At 37.5% G+C, this 17,267-nt stretch overlaps 1 protein-coding gene across 1 annotated transcript in view; it reads right to left on the reverse strand.

Annotated features, from left to right (window-relative positions):
* Nucleotides 1-4,132: 4,132 nt before the first annotated feature.
* The window catches only part of SEC63 (SEC63 homolog, protein translocation regulator), a 60,838-nt gene continuing 47,703 nt past the window's right edge, over nucleotides 4,133-17,267 (reverse strand). The window contains exons 14-21 of the mRNA XM_027747872.2: nucleotides 16,612-16,694; nucleotides 14,904-14,963; nucleotides 14,519-14,677; nucleotides 13,521-13,679; nucleotides 12,492-12,593; nucleotides 7,320-7,418; nucleotides 6,362-6,466; nucleotides 4,133-5,789 (exon numbers count right to left, since the gene is read on the reverse strand). Coding sequence (XP_027603673.1) covers nucleotides 5,646-5,789; nucleotides 6,362-6,466; nucleotides 7,320-7,418; nucleotides 12,492-12,593; nucleotides 13,521-13,679; nucleotides 14,519-14,677; nucleotides 14,904-14,963; nucleotides 16,612-16,694 — 911 coding nt within the window. The 3' untranslated portion in view covers nucleotides 4,133-5,645. The remainder of the gene's footprint in view (nucleotides 5,790-6,361; nucleotides 6,467-7,319; nucleotides 7,419-12,491; nucleotides 12,594-13,520; nucleotides 13,680-14,518; nucleotides 14,678-14,903; nucleotides 14,964-16,611; nucleotides 16,695-17,267) is intronic.

A 17,267-nucleotide genomic window follows, 5' to 3' on the forward strand; every position in this document is an offset into this window, starting at 1 on the left:
AGCAACAGGCTGAACTGATCTGGAAGGACCTATGCAGCTGGGTGACATTGGTGGCCCAACAGCGGGGTGCAGAATGAAGCAAGAGCCATCTCATTTCATCTGTTCATTTCAAACAGCCAAAGTGATTGTCACCTGGGTCTCCAAATCTCACCACCCTGTCATGGACACTGTCTATTTTACAGCCATTATAACCTAATCTCAGCTAGTGATTTATCTCAGCTATGTGATTTACACATAGTAATTAATTCAGTGGTGAGGAAATTGCTCATTCAATTTGAGTTTAATTTACTGTACACACATACATTAGAAAGCAGAAATTCCATAGCTGTGATCTGGGCACAGAGAAAGGGTTGTGTGGTGGGAAGGAAAAAATAAAACACACAGTAAACAATACGCCGCTGGTTTTTCACACCTCCCACTCCATGAGTGTCTCCTCAATGGGAGGAAGGCATGAAAATAAATCTGGACATTTCAGTTTGGATACCTGGAGGTGGAAGGCAAAGTCCCACTGTCACTGCTATCCCATTTCCCACCTGCAGGAAACATCAGCCTGGAATATTGGCGACTATGGCCTCATTCTGATCCCTGCTTATGTTTGGGGTGTGTATCTATCAGAGAGAGCAGAGTGGGTTGATGGGGTATCATGGTACAGGGTATAAAGACTACAAAAGCTGCTGTATCTGTGGCATACTCGTGAACAACTCCAATGATGGAAAACCATGCAAAAGTCAGGACAACCTTTTGCTACAAGGACAGCATTTCATTTTCAGCTACCTGAAGTTAAAGGTGGCCTCCTAACAGGCTGGACTTTGGAGTATCTAGTAACCATGCCCCAGCAAAGCCAAAAGCAATGCCTGGGTGATCCTCACTGGCCTGTGTGAGACCAGAAATTCCCCAGGACATCAGGGTTTTCCCAGGTCAGGGACTACCCTGCAGAAAATACCTGCAAGATGTCCAGTTTTGTAGGGTTTCTCCATAGAATGCCTCCAGTGTTATGCCATGAAGCAACTTGCTTGCAAAAAAGAAAAGCACTCACACCTTATTTTAAAGTAAAGGTTGATGAATTAAAAGCAATTGCTCAAGGTGGTCCATGCAGTCCCCTTTGTGTCAATAAATTCCACACATGCAACGTAACTGTAATGTCTTCCCTGTTTAATGATTAGAGCATAATGTGGAGGGCTTATACACAGTGAAAGATTGAAAATTATTCAGTGCTTCCTGATTCAGCACACATGAGAAATCAAATTCTAGGTACAGTGTATGCAATTTGACTTAAAAATACTATCATTAGCTTTACAATCTATTGTGCTAATTAGATTTGTTAATAGGTTTCAGTGCCAGTAACAGTTTTGTTATTTAAATGAATGATAAACATAAACAATTCTGGCAGAAAATTATTTCTACCATCTAAATTGTGTCAGTATGGGCTCAAACTGCATCTTAAAACAAAACACTGAGATGAAAGAAATGAAGTGCAAACCATGAACATCACCCTGATGTATGAATTTAGTATCCCAGCTAGAGATCAATACTGAACAGGAGTCACACAAAGCTCTCTCTTCTGTTTGCTCCCAACACAGCATAGCCAACAAGCACCTGCTTACCTTACTGAATAGAAATAAGTTTAAGCATATGCTCAACCTCTAATCCAGCACTTGGGTGCTCTGCCAAGCCTTCGACAAACCTTGAGAAAAAGGAGCACCACCGTCATGCATAGATTTTAAGGATGATACTGCCAGGGGCATTTTCACATTTCTGTGCACAGAGCATAAAACTCTGTGATCACGGCACACTGTGGATGCCCACAAGGCACCCCGGGTACCCCACAAACTGGCTCTTCAAGGTACGGTATCCTCATGGTAGAACCAACTAATGCACCTCCCCTTGCAGAGCTTAAAATACAGCTGAATCAGAGATACCTTCACAATGACCATCTTATGCAAACACTTTTCCAGAAACTAAAACGTTTATAGCTCAAAACAGACTCATTAACAACCCATTTCCTCCTAAAAAAGGAAGCTCTGCCTTTCTTTCTCTGGCAGGTTTTTATTTCAAAATAATTTAATAATAATAGTAATTGTAATAATTCCAATATTAAAATGGGTTTCCTTCAACAGTTTTTAAATGAAGAGTCAGCAAGGAGTTTGGGGGAAAAAAACACCAGAAAAACAGATACAGAAAGAAAGGGCATGCAAATGTAATAGTAGAGTTTCTTCAAAAGAAAAAAAAAATAGATAAATCTCCATTTATGCCCTCTCCCCCTCTGGAGACGGGGAACACAAAACCAAACCTACAGCTCAAAATACGGTAAGTATCCCCTGGAAGAATCCCAAGGTTTCCTGAAGCAATCCATGCCCCTGCCTCCCCCTGCTGAGCACAGCCGGGAACTGCACCCGCTCCTTGGGAAAAGTATCTTCTCTTCCCCTGCAACTCAAGGGTTTTCCAACTCACAGACACTTAATAGTATTTAATTACTTTTAATAGTAATCAACCTCTGTCAACGTTTTGCAGGGCAGAAGGTTAAATCACATTACACAAACAAACAAGAAAAATCTCATTTTTATTACTTCTTTCTTCTATCTGCACACATCCGCTTCATCAAGCAGCATTTATCTGCCCTAAATCTAATTCATGGTGCTTCTTTCTACAAATGCAGTTACAGCACCAGCACCCCACACCCACACTGAGCTGGGCCAGGAGGAGCACGGCCAGTCACACTGCATCACCCTCCTGCCCATTCCAGCAAAGTCCCATTTTTATCCCTCAGAAGTGCTGCAAGCCATGAAGGTATTTGCAGCAGTGGACATTTGGGCTCTGCAGTTGCCTCCTCTGACCTAGAACATGGGGCTACAAAAAGGAGCGCTACAGCAGCAGGGCAGAAATAAATCTATTCACACAAAAGAATACTAGCTGCTTCCCAATTATGCTTGGGTCACCATTGCACAGGGAAGGCAGCAGCAATGCAGATTTTATTTCTAGAACTTGTTTTTGCTCTTCAGTTACTAGCCCAGAGTTTCAGAAGGTGCAAAACTGGCCAAATTCATTCCTAAACCCTATGAGAAAGTGAGGCATATACAACAGTGAGCACAAAATGCCGCTTCTTCCTGTAAAGCTTTTCCCATCCTGGTAACTGTTATTCAAGAGGGAGTTGGTCAATGCTTGAATGACAATTCAAATTTTTATTAAAAAATGGTTATTAATAGACACACCACACAACAGATGAACCAACAACTCAGTAATGCTGGGCATCTGCAGTTAGGTGGTTTCAACTCTGTGAAGCTCTTAAATACCTCCTCAGCCCCACTTTTGCATCTGTCTTGGAGGGTGTTGTAAAATTATGCACAACTACACAGCCAGCATTTTTAAAAGAAAAAGTATCAGCATGCCTTCTTCATGTCATCAAGGTTTCCAGTACCACCACAATTTTTCTTCTCACATCTTCTATTGTTACCTTGACTATACAGGAGACACATTTGAAGAAGTATTAGATTTGACTGAGCCTTTGTTGGCTCAATAGAATTATCCTTGGTTTGCAACTTTCAGTGTAATCTCAGATGTCAGCTTTGATCTTTAAGACAAAAATAGTTCAGTGTTCAGACCAGGGACGTGATTCTTTTTTTTTTTCTTTTTGAAATCATTTCAATGCATTCACATCTTGCCAGTATATACCTTGACTTTTAACAGTAAAATTTAGGGATCAATGGTCATAGCACAGCCCAACTCACCCTCATCCCAAAATGCTTCTATTATCAACTATTTCTCCTAATAGTTTCCCTGCTTTTAACAATTGTAGAATTTCACTATGAGTTGTTCTGACAGAACGATGTCATCTTACCATTCACTTTGCCTACTTGCTTGAGAAAGGGTCACCAGATTTTTTTACTATAATTTCTCTCAGCAATGCAGAATTTGACTCAAAAGCCTATGGAATGCAACTAGAGATTTTTTGTTGTTATTTTTCTACTGTATTTTGCAAATAAAAACTGGAGTTAAAAGCCATCAAGCGTAGAAGCCGTTTAATTTAAAGCTATTCTTCATTCTTGAGTTTGAACACCTGACACTGCTTATGGTTTACAAGAGTTTTTTCTGCACAATGTGCACTTCAGAAGTACTTTGAAAGATAACAATCTCATTTAGAACATCTTCAAATTTTATTTGCTCTATTGCAATTACAAAGAATATAACAATGTAAATTTGCATTTAAAGTGACAACCCTTTCTAATAAACAAGGTCACAAATCAGTGTGCACCTATTCTGGCTTTGGGCAAATTTCATAGGATGGAATTTTTCCCTCATGGCAATTTGTCATATTTTACAGCATTGCATTTTCCTAATTCAATACATGGGAACAGAAATACATCTGTTCCTACTTGCAGAACACTCATACATATTTCTGAAGTATAGAAATGCAATATTTTCAGTAATTTTCATTTGTTTTATTGGGAGGAAGAAAAGGAAGAATCCATCCATGGCTTTTGTCAAGTCATACAATACACTAACAGCCCTGATTCTTTCCTCCCTGAAATTATTCTCTAATTAGACTTGATTTTTTTTTTAAACAGGAGTAGTGACAGAATCAAACAATCAGTCTTGTTTACAACCCTGCAGGAGACTGAGGTAAAAAAAACAAAACCAACTCAGACAAAGAGGCACACTACTACAAATGCAAACAGCCATCAAATTGTCCAGTTTATTCATGGGAATTCAAAATTGATACAAAACATGCCCTCTACGCATGTTGTATTTTACCCTTAGAACGTTTCTGACGGTGTCAGGTAGATTCAGAATATACCTCGGCTTTCAGCACGTACCTTTTATAAAGGTATTACACAAAAGCCACTTACTTACATAACACGTGGTCCCAAAATTGTTTTCAGACATTCTGTTTATCAAAAGACTCAGATCTTCTGCTGATCTGATGAAATACAGGCTTAAAAATGTTTTAAGCCATTAAGAAGTATCCTATGGTAGAGTCAAGAAAGTTTATGATTTCCATTATAATCTCGGGCATAAAAAGGCAACAGTCCTAAAAAAAGCAGCCCTCCAGAATATATGGAACATGGCAATGGGTATGATGTCAATTTATAATGATCATGTTAAGTAAAACAGATTTTTAAAGCTATGAATGATGTGAGCAGTATCACAATAAAATAGCTAATGAATACCACAGAACCAATCAAGTTTGAAAGTTGAGCAGATGTTGTTTCAATCAGCAGAGATTTATAATGTCAAATATACCAAAAAATTTTCTAAAATAAATTCTTAATGCAGAAAAATTGTGAAAGTTTGCTCCTAGCTAGTAGTACCCTTTATTTAAATTGGACCCTAAACTGATCAGACAATACATAGCCCACACTTTTGGACATTTATAATAAAAAAGCTTTTATTTTCAATTGAAACAAATGCACCATCCTGCACTTTGAAGGCTATAATGAGCCATAAGCATATTCCAAGGTGTATCAATGGCAACAGATTTGTTTCACCTCCACTGAGAAGTTACATAATGCACTCTTAATTGGTAAAGAAAATTTAAACTCAGCCTTCTCAAAGCTTCTGTACTGTGTTTCTTGGTTATTTTACAAGTTCCACAGTCAGACCAAGAGTTTGCAGTATGTGCAGATATTGTAGTCAATCAATAGTACTGTTTAATCATCGTCTTCCTCCTCTTCCTCTTCCTCCTCAAAACTGTCTTCAAAGCCCTCACTGTCTTCCTGGTCCTCATCACCTTCTATTGCTGTATCCCATTGTGGATGATTTTCTGGCACTGGTTTTGCTTCATGAACTTCCAGCTGCAATTGGATAAGGAAAGAGAAGAGGGGGAAGAAAAGGTTACAGACAATAAACAGCAATTTGGAAAAACAAACAAACCCACCCACCCAAAACCAAATGACACACCACACAAAAAGGACAGTTAAAAAAAACCAACCAAACAAACAACAAAACAAATCCCATCTCACCCCAAAAATCCAAAACAAAACCAAGAACTGCTTCCAGAAATATGGCATGCCAGATTTTTCTCATTAACTGTATGAATCTAGGACTAAGGGCAGAGAAATGCCATGGCAGACCTCAAGGCAAAAAAAGCCAGAGCCAACGATACTGCAGAAATTTAATAAATGCTAGAAAAATGTGAATAAAATACATAGGCACTGGAAAGCATCACAAACTTTAGTCCTGTTTAATCCATCATAAAATTGCGATTACTGACATCAGGCAGAAACCACTTATAAGTCCCTCCTTCCCACTTGTTTTAAAATCAGGACAGGTTGAATTCTTATTGATAACAGGACTTCTGGGGTTCTAAGAACCATATGAAGTAGCTTTCAATGTAATACAAATACATAACACAGTCAAACATCACCTTCAATGGTTTAATCTGGTCCAATCCCATATATGAATCTGATCTTAAATAAACTGTGTACTGATAGTTTCCAGGCTTGCCTGGTGCTGGGAACTTCAGTTCTACCTACAAAATAGAATTTAAGCCATAAGTCCTTACTGCTTTCAAAAGACACATTAAAATAAGTACCTGAGTACTACAATGAACAATAAATACTACTACCAAATAATACCTTTTTAAGAAATGTTTTAGTTTCTTAGTAGTGACATTTCTTTGAAAATCTCTATGTAATAAAATAGACACAGAAAAGAGTCACAATACCCAGGAACGATCCCTTCCATGAAAGCTGAATAATCAGTCACATGTTTTCTGAGTTAGACCAAGTAATTACATTAAGTACACAATTTCACCCCCTTGTATGCTAAATTTCAAAAACTCAAACAGGTTAAAATATTTAGTCTGCTGAAAGCATTATCTTAACTCTACTGTTACTTGAAATTGAATATAACATATAGTTCGGAAGAACAAATACATTAAGTCTTCATTTTTCAGAAAAGTATCAAGAACACAGCCAAAGGTTACAGTCCCAGAAAGGTTCACGTGAGTCAAGGCTAATTAATTTGTCACAGTCTCTGCTTTAAAGAAAGAGGACACTTAATATTTCTAACAAATTTTAATAACTTTAAGAATAACATTGTATATGAATACTGGGTTTCATCAGCTTTTGATATCAGGGGAAAAAAACCCAAACATATTCTGCAAAGAAACCTGAAAGTCATCTTAAATTACTTTTTTTTTCTCCGTTATCAATTTTCATAGTTAAAAGACTCTTCCCCACTTTTATCAGGAGAGTAAAATTTGTTTTCCATCTTAATAGATAAGTATAAAAAAAAATTAAAATCTAGATGTATTTGCATGCCATAGACACTTCAATAGAGTTTTCTAATACTCCAAAAAGAAAACTCTCCCAGTACTTTACCTCTTCTTTATCTTTTAGTGTACAAACATGATATGGCATACATATTAGCATCTGCTCCTTCCGATCTGCAATATAGAGCCACCACCATTCTTGTTTTTCCTTTCAGAAGGGGAAAAAAAACAAAAGAAAACAAAAACACCAGGATTATTGAAGTCATAGCAAATTATGCCCCTGCACTTTATAACAGGTAATTAGGAATTGCTGGTCCTTGTAATACAGACAGAAAGGAGGCGGTTTGTGTTTTGTGGGTTTTTTAAACTCGTGGATATGCATGAATAAAATATATAGTAGATACTGTACACTGAAGGCAAACAGATTATCACAAGTGACTGCTGGTCTCCAAAAACTTCATTCCATCTATTTAACTTAAACTACCATGTGGGACATGGAACCATTCCAAAGAATTGTGTTCACTGAGGGTTAATGAGCAACTTAATGCAATATACTACTCCTTTACGTCCTTCTACAGAAATCCAGCCTGGATAAAAATTTCAACATATAAAGCAAGGGACACGTAAAGACAGATAAAGTACTCTTCTCAGTAGTCTTTTTCAGGCAAGCATACTTTACCCACTGCTCCCCCACCCCAAGAAGTCGGAATCTGCCGAAAAATGAAATTTGAACGTACTGAGATTTCACTTCGAGGAAGTGAATCACTATCAGTCAATACTGATTTGTATTTGTAAAGGATGCCCAACAACTGCTGCCTATCACACACAGCTTTCAAAATAGCTACAGGACCCAAAGGTTTTGCCACTGCAGGCACCAAAGCAGAGTTCCTAAATTAAATTAAATGAGTGTGGTCCTACATAAAAGACAGAAACACCGTAAAAAATAATATTTTTTTTCTTCAATTGGAGTCAAATTTTTAAGACTGTCGTGCAGTTCAGCAGCATAGACACAATGATTCTCAAATGGGAAAGACAGTTCTTCGGCATCAACTGTTCTTTATTTAAACCCTACACCTTTTTGGTTAACCCTCTGGCACTCATTTTAAGCAAAATCCACCTTATTGTAGTAGAAGCCGAAACCCTGTTGTTGCAAAAAAGCTAGTTTAGTACTGCAAAGCAAGTTTCCATTCCTTTATCTCCTTAAGTCTTTTTTTTAAACAAGTGAGAATAGTGGGGGCATGAGGGGGAAGACTTCTTCATAATGAAGTATTTTAGTAGATAGGTAATAGTCATAACAGCATAATCTTGCCCTTCAGGGGAAAAAGGGGAAAACACACACTCCTTTTACACAATTCAAATGTCCATCTGTGTTCCAAAACAATTTTTATCCACCCCTGATTGTTTGGTAACTGATCACATCTATAACAGACTGAAGTCCTCAAAAGTGAATGTCAGAACAGTTACAAGTCAAAGCTCCAAACCAGGAGGGCAATTTTTACATATTTACGCCAAAACCAATCAGGTAGTTGCTTCAGTGTCACATAAAAAGTGGTTGTTTTGTTTAATTTTTAATCTAACAGCATTAGGAGGACTGAATGAAAGGATACAGCGGACTTTAACACCACCACTGAGATTCTTCTAAATTCCATGGACGGGAAATAAATGCTGTTAATATGCAGAATTTGAAGAACTTTTGTGACCACTGAAAGAGTCAAAAGTTCAGTAGTTCTAGATATTTTTAAAATTTCAGAAAACACTGCCTGCTGATCTGAAATTTAAATAATGTAAACACTGAAAAATTACAAAAGATAAATTAACTTCTATTCTCTTTTGAAGTGACTAATTGTTATGCTAGTAATAACTATCACAATCTCACTGAAACATTCAACTATTTACAACAGCAAGACACTCACATCAACAACCAAAACACCCTGAATTAGCACTGCTGAGTCCCAGAACACAGAATGTAAAATTAACTCGATATGTTAAATGTCCATTTAACAATGTATAAAAGCAAAGGCAACTGCATCACAGTAAAGCAACAGCACTCCTTCCTGGTTTTGAAACAGGCACTGTGACCAGGACAAAAACCTATTCCTACACTATTTAAGACCACAATATATAGCATTCTAAACTCTTACAATTATTCCAAGTGATTTTCTTTATGAAAAGTCACCCCATGTGATTAAAAAGCATAAGTTATTTTATCTGTAAGTTTCAACAGTAAATATATTGTCAATCTCCTTGACAGCTGTAGCAAAGAAGGCTCTTATGCAGTTGGAGTGTTTATTTCCTAGTCAAGAGGCCTCTAGGAATAGAAAGATGAACAGTATAAATAGTACAGATGAAAAAGAGCCACAAGCTAGATCCCTTACAGAATGGCTACTCAGCATTTTGGGCCTGTAAAGACTCTCACCAGAGAAAAAAGCATCTGCAATTGTATCAATGCATTATTTTTTACATTACCAAAACACTGTGCTGACTGGCTATACATTGTGTAGATTTTCATTACTCCCAATGGCAAGGAATTTTTATTTTTTTTAAGAACAAAAGATCAAAACTGCCAAGTGGATTTTCACAAAAACTGGTAAAAAATAACAGCCAAGGGGGGAAGAAATACCAGGGCAAATGACATGCATTGATCTAATGATCAAGGAATCTATATAGTAAATCATTTGGAAGTAAAGCTACTGACCCCAAAGTGCCATCGCTTTTTTACAGAAAGGACAACTGTGTAGGAGTGTCATTTTCCTCTCTCTTATTGGGTGGAATTTAAAGTTTATGCCTGTGAGAATCTGGCAAACTAACAGGCAAGTGGGCAAAATGCCCTTTAACAGATGGGTGCAAGGTTTGGCATGCCAGGGAACCAGTATGTTCATGAAATTGGAACATCAAGGCCAGTTTCTACCTAAAAATGTCAAAACTACAATCTGTGCAGTTTCTGGATCCATGGATTCAGGAGCAAAAGATAATTATTTAGGAACCAGCACAGATTAAAGACACATCTCTGGCAGAGTAATCAACTGCCCCAAAACTTGGATGAAACATCCATAAGGTTGTCCCCTGAGAACAAGTATATTAGGCTCAGCTACACTCAAACATCTGCAAGTTCTGGAATACACCATTTTATCCTTAACTCTGCATCTCTGAACTGGCCATGACCACAATACGTGCAATACTCTAAATAACAGATGCAAAAAAACCCCCAGCGAGTACGATAGATTTTGTTCTTCGGATGTTGCAGATCAACTCTATCTGAACATGCTCCAACTGCAGCTACAGCACCACACACAGCTGCATTCAACTTTCATGAAATCCATAAAGAAAAGTTGAAAATTTACAGCTACAGTACCATGAGAGAATACGCCTGTATCTTTCAAGTTCAAGCATTCAATTCAGCCCTAGAATTTTTTTAGCAGTGAACTGTATTTAGGTTTTATCATAAAACCCATCTGTAGCTTGGGTAGACACAGCTGAAGCTTATGCAGCTTGGTACAGAGAAAGTATAAGCAAAATCTCAGAAAGAACCCTCAAGTGCAGCAAAAGAGAAATACAAATAGCAACCCTGAGGCACTGGGCATAATACATACTCATTCTCTTAACTTCGACTGGTGACCAAAGCCAGCTGCCTTCGCAGCAAGGAGGTATCAAGACTGCAGCATATTTTACATGATCTAAGGCAGCCAGAAGAGCAAAATGCCAGCACACCTTTTTCTTTTATGCTGGTGTACTTCTGGAAGCTGTATTGAGAGATGGGAGCATACCTAAGTGTCAGGAAAATAGAGCATTAAGATCAGCCATTACAAAACTAGATGTCACAAGGCCAGACAGCTCTCAGCTAAGGCCTTCAGGAAAACAATGTATTTGCTTTATTTGTATATCCTCTCTAGGTCCTTAGGAACAGGTCTTGCTTCCCACAGTTTGCTTTCTAATGATTACACTAGGTAAAATCAGCAAGAACAGTATGATCACAAGCGTGCAGACAATGGAGTATGTTTGCACACACAACAAGCTTTATGGGGTATATACATAAAGAGCTCTGGGGACTGAGAGGAGAGAGCACATATACATAGTATCTTCCTTTTTTCTCATGTTTTACTCTTTTTCCCCATCTCAGTTGTCTTCTTTAAAACACAAGAGGAAGCATAAGCTTTGCATCCTACCTCTGTTATTGGAGATAGCACAATGACAGAGATCCTAGATTAGTTCCCTAGTCAGACTGCAAGGAAACAAAGGAAACCTCTGAACCACTGGCCTGGAAAGAAAATGTAGCCAAATACTCCTTCCTCTTGGTTCCAGTCTGGTCACCCCCAACCAGATAACTTATTTGCTCAGGACACAAACACCACACTTTGAAAAATCCCATGGTTTTCAAGGTTTTCTTGCTGTAAGGGGTTTTCAGACAGCTACTGAGTGGTTCGCTGTTTGTGTAAGTAACAACCGATACATCACAACATACTTTCAATGCCAAAGACTGCTGTAGGGACACCTGAGTCGCTGCTCTCAAATACATCCCTTCCTCCAATACCCATCCACACCTGAACTTCTATTTTTGAGCTCTATAGGAAAAGACTGTTCCACAGTTGGTTTCCACCACTTCCAGACTACATTGTGGTAGAAAGACATAGCTTTGCCAACCAACTCGATCTTCTACATCTGCACGCTGTGCTGCCACCACGTTGTTGCACTGAGACTTGAAGTCAAGCAGTAAGCCAAAACAATCTGCTGATTCAAATAACTCCCAAACTCTCCTGTCATTACTGTTAACACAGGAGGGGTCAGGACCTCCCCCAGTCACAGGTATTTGCAGTTAGATATAGAGTTAAGGGTAGAATACTATTTGTTCTTTTTTAGAGCTGTGCTTTCACATCCCATAGCAAAATGACCAAAAAAAAAAAAAAGGTAAAGAAAAGGACTATAAATTAGATCCCTATCAGATTAAAAGTTTTCAGACATAATCTACCTATATGTAACAGATCAGTAGGAAAAAAACCCACTTCAGCATTACTGCTATCAAAAAGGAACCTTAAATTTCATACAAGTTTGCAAGTCTCTGGGAACTGGATAGAAAGAATAATAAATAAAAAGTTTTTAGAAAAGTATCTGAAGGAGTTTAATAGGATTTTATAAGTTAAGACCTTATAAAATTAAATGAGATTTTTTTTCAAGTATTAGACTTTTTTAAAAGCCCAGTATTTACAGCAAAAATACAAAAAGAACAATTAATTTGTATTATTACTAATTCTCACGTTTTACAACTGTAATGTTTTCTATTACTGACCTCGGGAAAAAAAAGACTGTAAACAGGATGCGTTATCTTTGACTTCGTTTCAAGAAGGGCTCGTTCCTTTCTCTGTATACTTTGCTGTAGTTCTTGCCACTCCTGCCAAAGATAAGGTTAAAGAATAACTGTGCACTAACCACCTTCTGCATTAAAAAGACAGAAATTTTAGTCCATGAAAATGGACTTGTGCTACACTAAATATGATAAAGGGAAAAGCACGTACACATTGAGTTATACAGTACAATCAAAGGCAAAAAAACCCCCAAGCAATAGTAAAACTAGAGACCATCTAAGTAATTATTTAAAAAAACAAACAAACAAAAACCACACCCCAAAATGCAGATCTGTGGGGCTTGCACACATTCTTCAAAACTCAGTTCTACAGCACTATCTGTAAACACTCACTACCTGAGCCATAAGAGTTCTGATTACAAGTTTGATGTTTCTTTTCCCACCAGAAGCTTATTCTCACTCTGTATGAGACTTTCAGCTGTCACATAAGTCTTCCACTGTAAGACCTGTGGTGCAGAAATCATCTACCACCACAATGTCTCATTCTCAATTACAATTACAGTTTCAAATTACTAACTTAACAGTGACTACAGTTTAGTAAGCACGTGTACAAGTTTGTTCAACTACTGCAAGCTTGGAATGTGCACTATGCAGCATGCAACAGCCACTGCCTGTCAAGAACACAGTTCAAGGGAGAGACTATCTCACAAAGTCTGTAGCAGCTAGTAATCAAATTAAGCTAAAAGAAACACTACAATCTTTTCCTGAAGTTCAGCCATTTTTCTCATGTCATTTAAGTTTTCTGACTATGCTGCAAAGACCCTTCACTACTCTTTCTGAAACAAACTTGTAGTGACAAAGCTCTTACGCCAGAATGAGATCTGAAAACCTCTGGAGAACTGGTATTACTCCTTCATCCTTGTGTTCCCTGGCCTGAGGGGACGGTAAAGAATTAAATGCATCTTCTGTCAACCCCAGAGGCAATATTACCCTTCAAGACAAAGTAAAGCTTACAGCTTCATCATCTTTGTTTTGCTTCTCGTCTTGTTCTCTATCAGAGTCTCTGTCACTTCCATCTTCTTTTTCACTTTGAGAGTCCCTGTTCGTTTCTTCTTCTTCAGAATCACTTCCTTTATCAGAGACCTCCTCCTCTTCTTCCTTCACAACAACTTCCTAATGGGAAAGAAAAAAAAAGACAATGCCTCTAACTTAGTCTGCATTACTGTAGTACACAGCATTCACAGCACCTGTCCTAGGGCCACACGATCTACACTCTTCTTGTATCACAGAGTTTGTCTACAACGAAGGTTAATCCTTCTCACATCACGTGCTAAGAGGAGGAAGGAAGCAATTTTCCTTCTCCTTATGGCACCCGCAACAGGAATAGGAGAAAACAGTTTTTGATTCCTGGATTGTTTGCCCCATCCCTGGAAGTGTTCAAGGCCAGTTTGGAAAACTGGTCTAGTGGGTTGCATGCCTGCCCATGTCAGAGGGGTTGGAACTAGATGATCTTCAAGGTCCCGTCCAATCCAAACTGTTCTATATGACTCTGGGACTGCATTTCAAGAAGTCTTAAGAAAAATCACAGAGAGCTTAAGAAAGTACCTACAACACAGCCCACGAGGTGGAGAAAACACCATACAGTGGAAACACAAAGGTACTAATTTATCAGAAGAAAGTTTCATTGCAGTTTTTTCCTTTAAGGGAAAAGTAGAAGTTACAGAACAATTCACCTCACAGAAGGCAGCATAACAAGAACTAATAATAAGAAGGGACTACGAAGCCAGATTTCTGAAATAGTTGAGCACATTTTTCAGCAGGCCACTGAAACCATGGTGGTTCCCTAATTACTTTACTAGTTATTTTTAAATGTAAAGAAAACAAATGCTATTTTAGAAGATACACTTCACAAAAGCACAAACCCAAATGTAAGAGACAGATATAAAACCTGCCTCAGATTAGCAGTGATAAACTTAATAAAAGTATAAAATATCATTGAATCTATGAGCTACCCCATTAGCTTGTTTTTGCTTCTGCTGTTTCGGTGGTTGCAACGAAGGTGGCACAGGTTTCTTTTTCAATGGCTTCTTTTTCTTTGATTTCGAAGCTTTCTTGGTGCCTTTATTCTTTTGCTGCCATCCTTTGCTCTTAACTTTGTTGACATCTCCTTGCTGTAGGAAAGCAGTATTTAAAATATTTATTCTGTTCATAAGATTTCTGGCATTCAACTGTAGTTTAAGCAATTTAAGCTGAGAAACAAAATTAAAAGGCACAGCTCAAGATACACTTCAGGAGGCATTTCTGAAAAAAAATGCTTGAGAAGTACACAATTAGCAACTCAAGATCTGAAAGAAAGTTCTCTTTAATTAGCAAGAGGAACATTCACTCTTCACTTACCCCTTCTTCTGTTGGTTGCTCTTCCGCTGCACATATAGACTGTTCCTTTTCAAACACTTCCTGGTTAGAGAAAGATATGAAAACTACTAATGCCTCTCTCTGTACCAAAAGAGCAAATTATTATTTTGTATTTGAACTTGAACTAAATCAGCTTAATCAGGTCTGAATCTTTTACTCATTATTTTATCAGTGACAGACACAACGGGGGACTAACAGATCAAAATTAAACACTATTTCAAACATTTGGTCTCAGATTTTTCCATCATTAGTATTATAAAGAAACTCAGTAGCAACATGTCACCTCGTTCAAAAGAATCTACTTGTTTTATAAAGCATAGAAATACTATATCACAAAAGCAAGCAGTAGTAAAATGCTAATTCTGCTCCAGTTGTCAGAGCATTAAAAACTTCAACAGCTGCTCTGTTACTGAGGGACACAAAACAACAAATCAAACTAGAAATATGAAACATTAAGACAACACAATGTTAGTATTCTGTAGACTAGGACATCTCTATGAAAATGGATCTTTTTTCCTTGCATTTCTCTCTTCAAAACATACTATATGCCATCAAAAAAACCCCACCAAAAACAAAACAGTCATAAGGAGCTGTCTTATATAAAGATGGCAATAGGAGATACCACTGCAAAAAAAAAAGCACCGTACAAAAGGCTAGCTCTAGTTTTGCAGTTGTATTTCAATGCCAGGCTGCCTAGTGGAGGTCACCTAGGAAACATCTTAAATTAGTTTTCTATATGCTGTTGGACATCTTCATTTTTAAGTACAGTCCAGTATTCTCATAATTTTCGGGTTCTTTCATTTTTTCATTCCAGCATAGTGATACGGTGCTTTTACATTTTACCTACTGTACCCTCAGCTACCACAGCATGAGCACACAGTACTTTTATAGAGAGACTGTCGGCTGAACTGGCTTCAGTCTGATCTTCAACTGTAATACTCATGGATTGTGTGCCTGACCTTAGAGGCATAACTCAGACTTTCTGTTTACTTAGACAATTATATGATTAGTACAGATGCAAAAAATCGGCACTGTAGTCTTTGTTACGTCAGAGTTGGTTTAGCTCCTGTGCATTAAGGTTTTTTTGTTCAAAGAAAGTACTGCATTTTAAGCTCAAAAATAAGCACAAGTCAGAAGCTTAACTACTAGGGTGTAGTATTATTTTGATTATGCCACACTGTTACCTATTCAGCAGTCCACTTTCTTCAGGTGGCACTGATGTACTTCCTCTATATTAAGTTATGTATATTCTGCATTCTGCTGGACTGAATTTCTTTCATAAAAGTGTCTAAAACACCCAGGAGATTTGAAACATTATGAGCCCACATAAAGTGAAATCAAATCCTGTCCTAAGGACTTGAGTGAATACTTTATTTTAGTTCAAGAACCAAGTCTCTGAATGTCTCTTTTCCTGTTATTTACAAACCTCAGAGCAGTATCACTTGCCATATTCTTTTACCATTCCCTAGACAACAGCAACGGGTCAGACTGAATTCTGGTTTTATTCCAGGAAAACTTTCTCACTCAGAAACAAAAACATAGAAAGGATTAAGAGCACAAGTTCTCAATTTCAAATCTTAACTTTACAGTTATATTTATAAAACATTATGCTAGCTTGAAAAGCATAAATGCCTGTTTACTAGTATATACCTGCAGTTACCCTGAAAGAACAAATATTCTTAATACTTACTGCCATGGTCTGTCTTGTTAGTGTGACCAGAACAGTGACAAGAGAACCTACTGTAATATTGTTGCTGTCTTCATCATCCAAAACTAGTGTAAAAAGAAAAGCAACACATCTATTAGACTTCTTTAAACCCTTTTTCTCCATTAAACATTGTTTCTGCTATTTCTAAATATAAGCATACAAATCCTAGAATTTTTAACAAAAGAAAATTTCAAAATATTATTTAATAAGTCTCTTACAACCTCAAATATACTGTTAGGAGGAGGGTTGGTAATTCAGCAAACTATAAAACTGCAACACTGAGTTTGAAATTTTAATTGCATGAAAGTTAGAAAATTCAAAGTTATAGCTGCTGTGGGAACCATAACCCTGTAATACTGTGCATTATATATTAAAGCATAAAACTTCAGAAACATGAAATACTGCACATGACCAAAGGGACCCTGTTATATTTGTTCTGGGAATCGTAATTTTCATTTTCCTGACTTTCATAAGATTAACAACTCAATTTCAATGCCACATTAACAATCATGCATTTAATTCTTTTTTTAAGGAGAAGGCAAAGGAAAATAAAAGAACAGCAATGATTAGTTTAAGTAAAACATCAGACATAAACCCCGCAGGACAGACGTTGAGGAGTTTATATTTCTGACCTATAA

This window comes from Pipra filicauda, unplaced genomic scaffold (genome assembly GCF_003945595.2).
Source record: "Pipra filicauda isolate LSUMZ 115617 unplaced genomic scaffold, ASM394559v2 scaffold176_size3548034_pilon, whole genome shotgun sequence".
NCBI classification, from domain to species: domain Eukaryota; kingdom Metazoa; phylum Chordata; class Aves; order Passeriformes; family Pipridae; genus Pipra; species Pipra filicauda.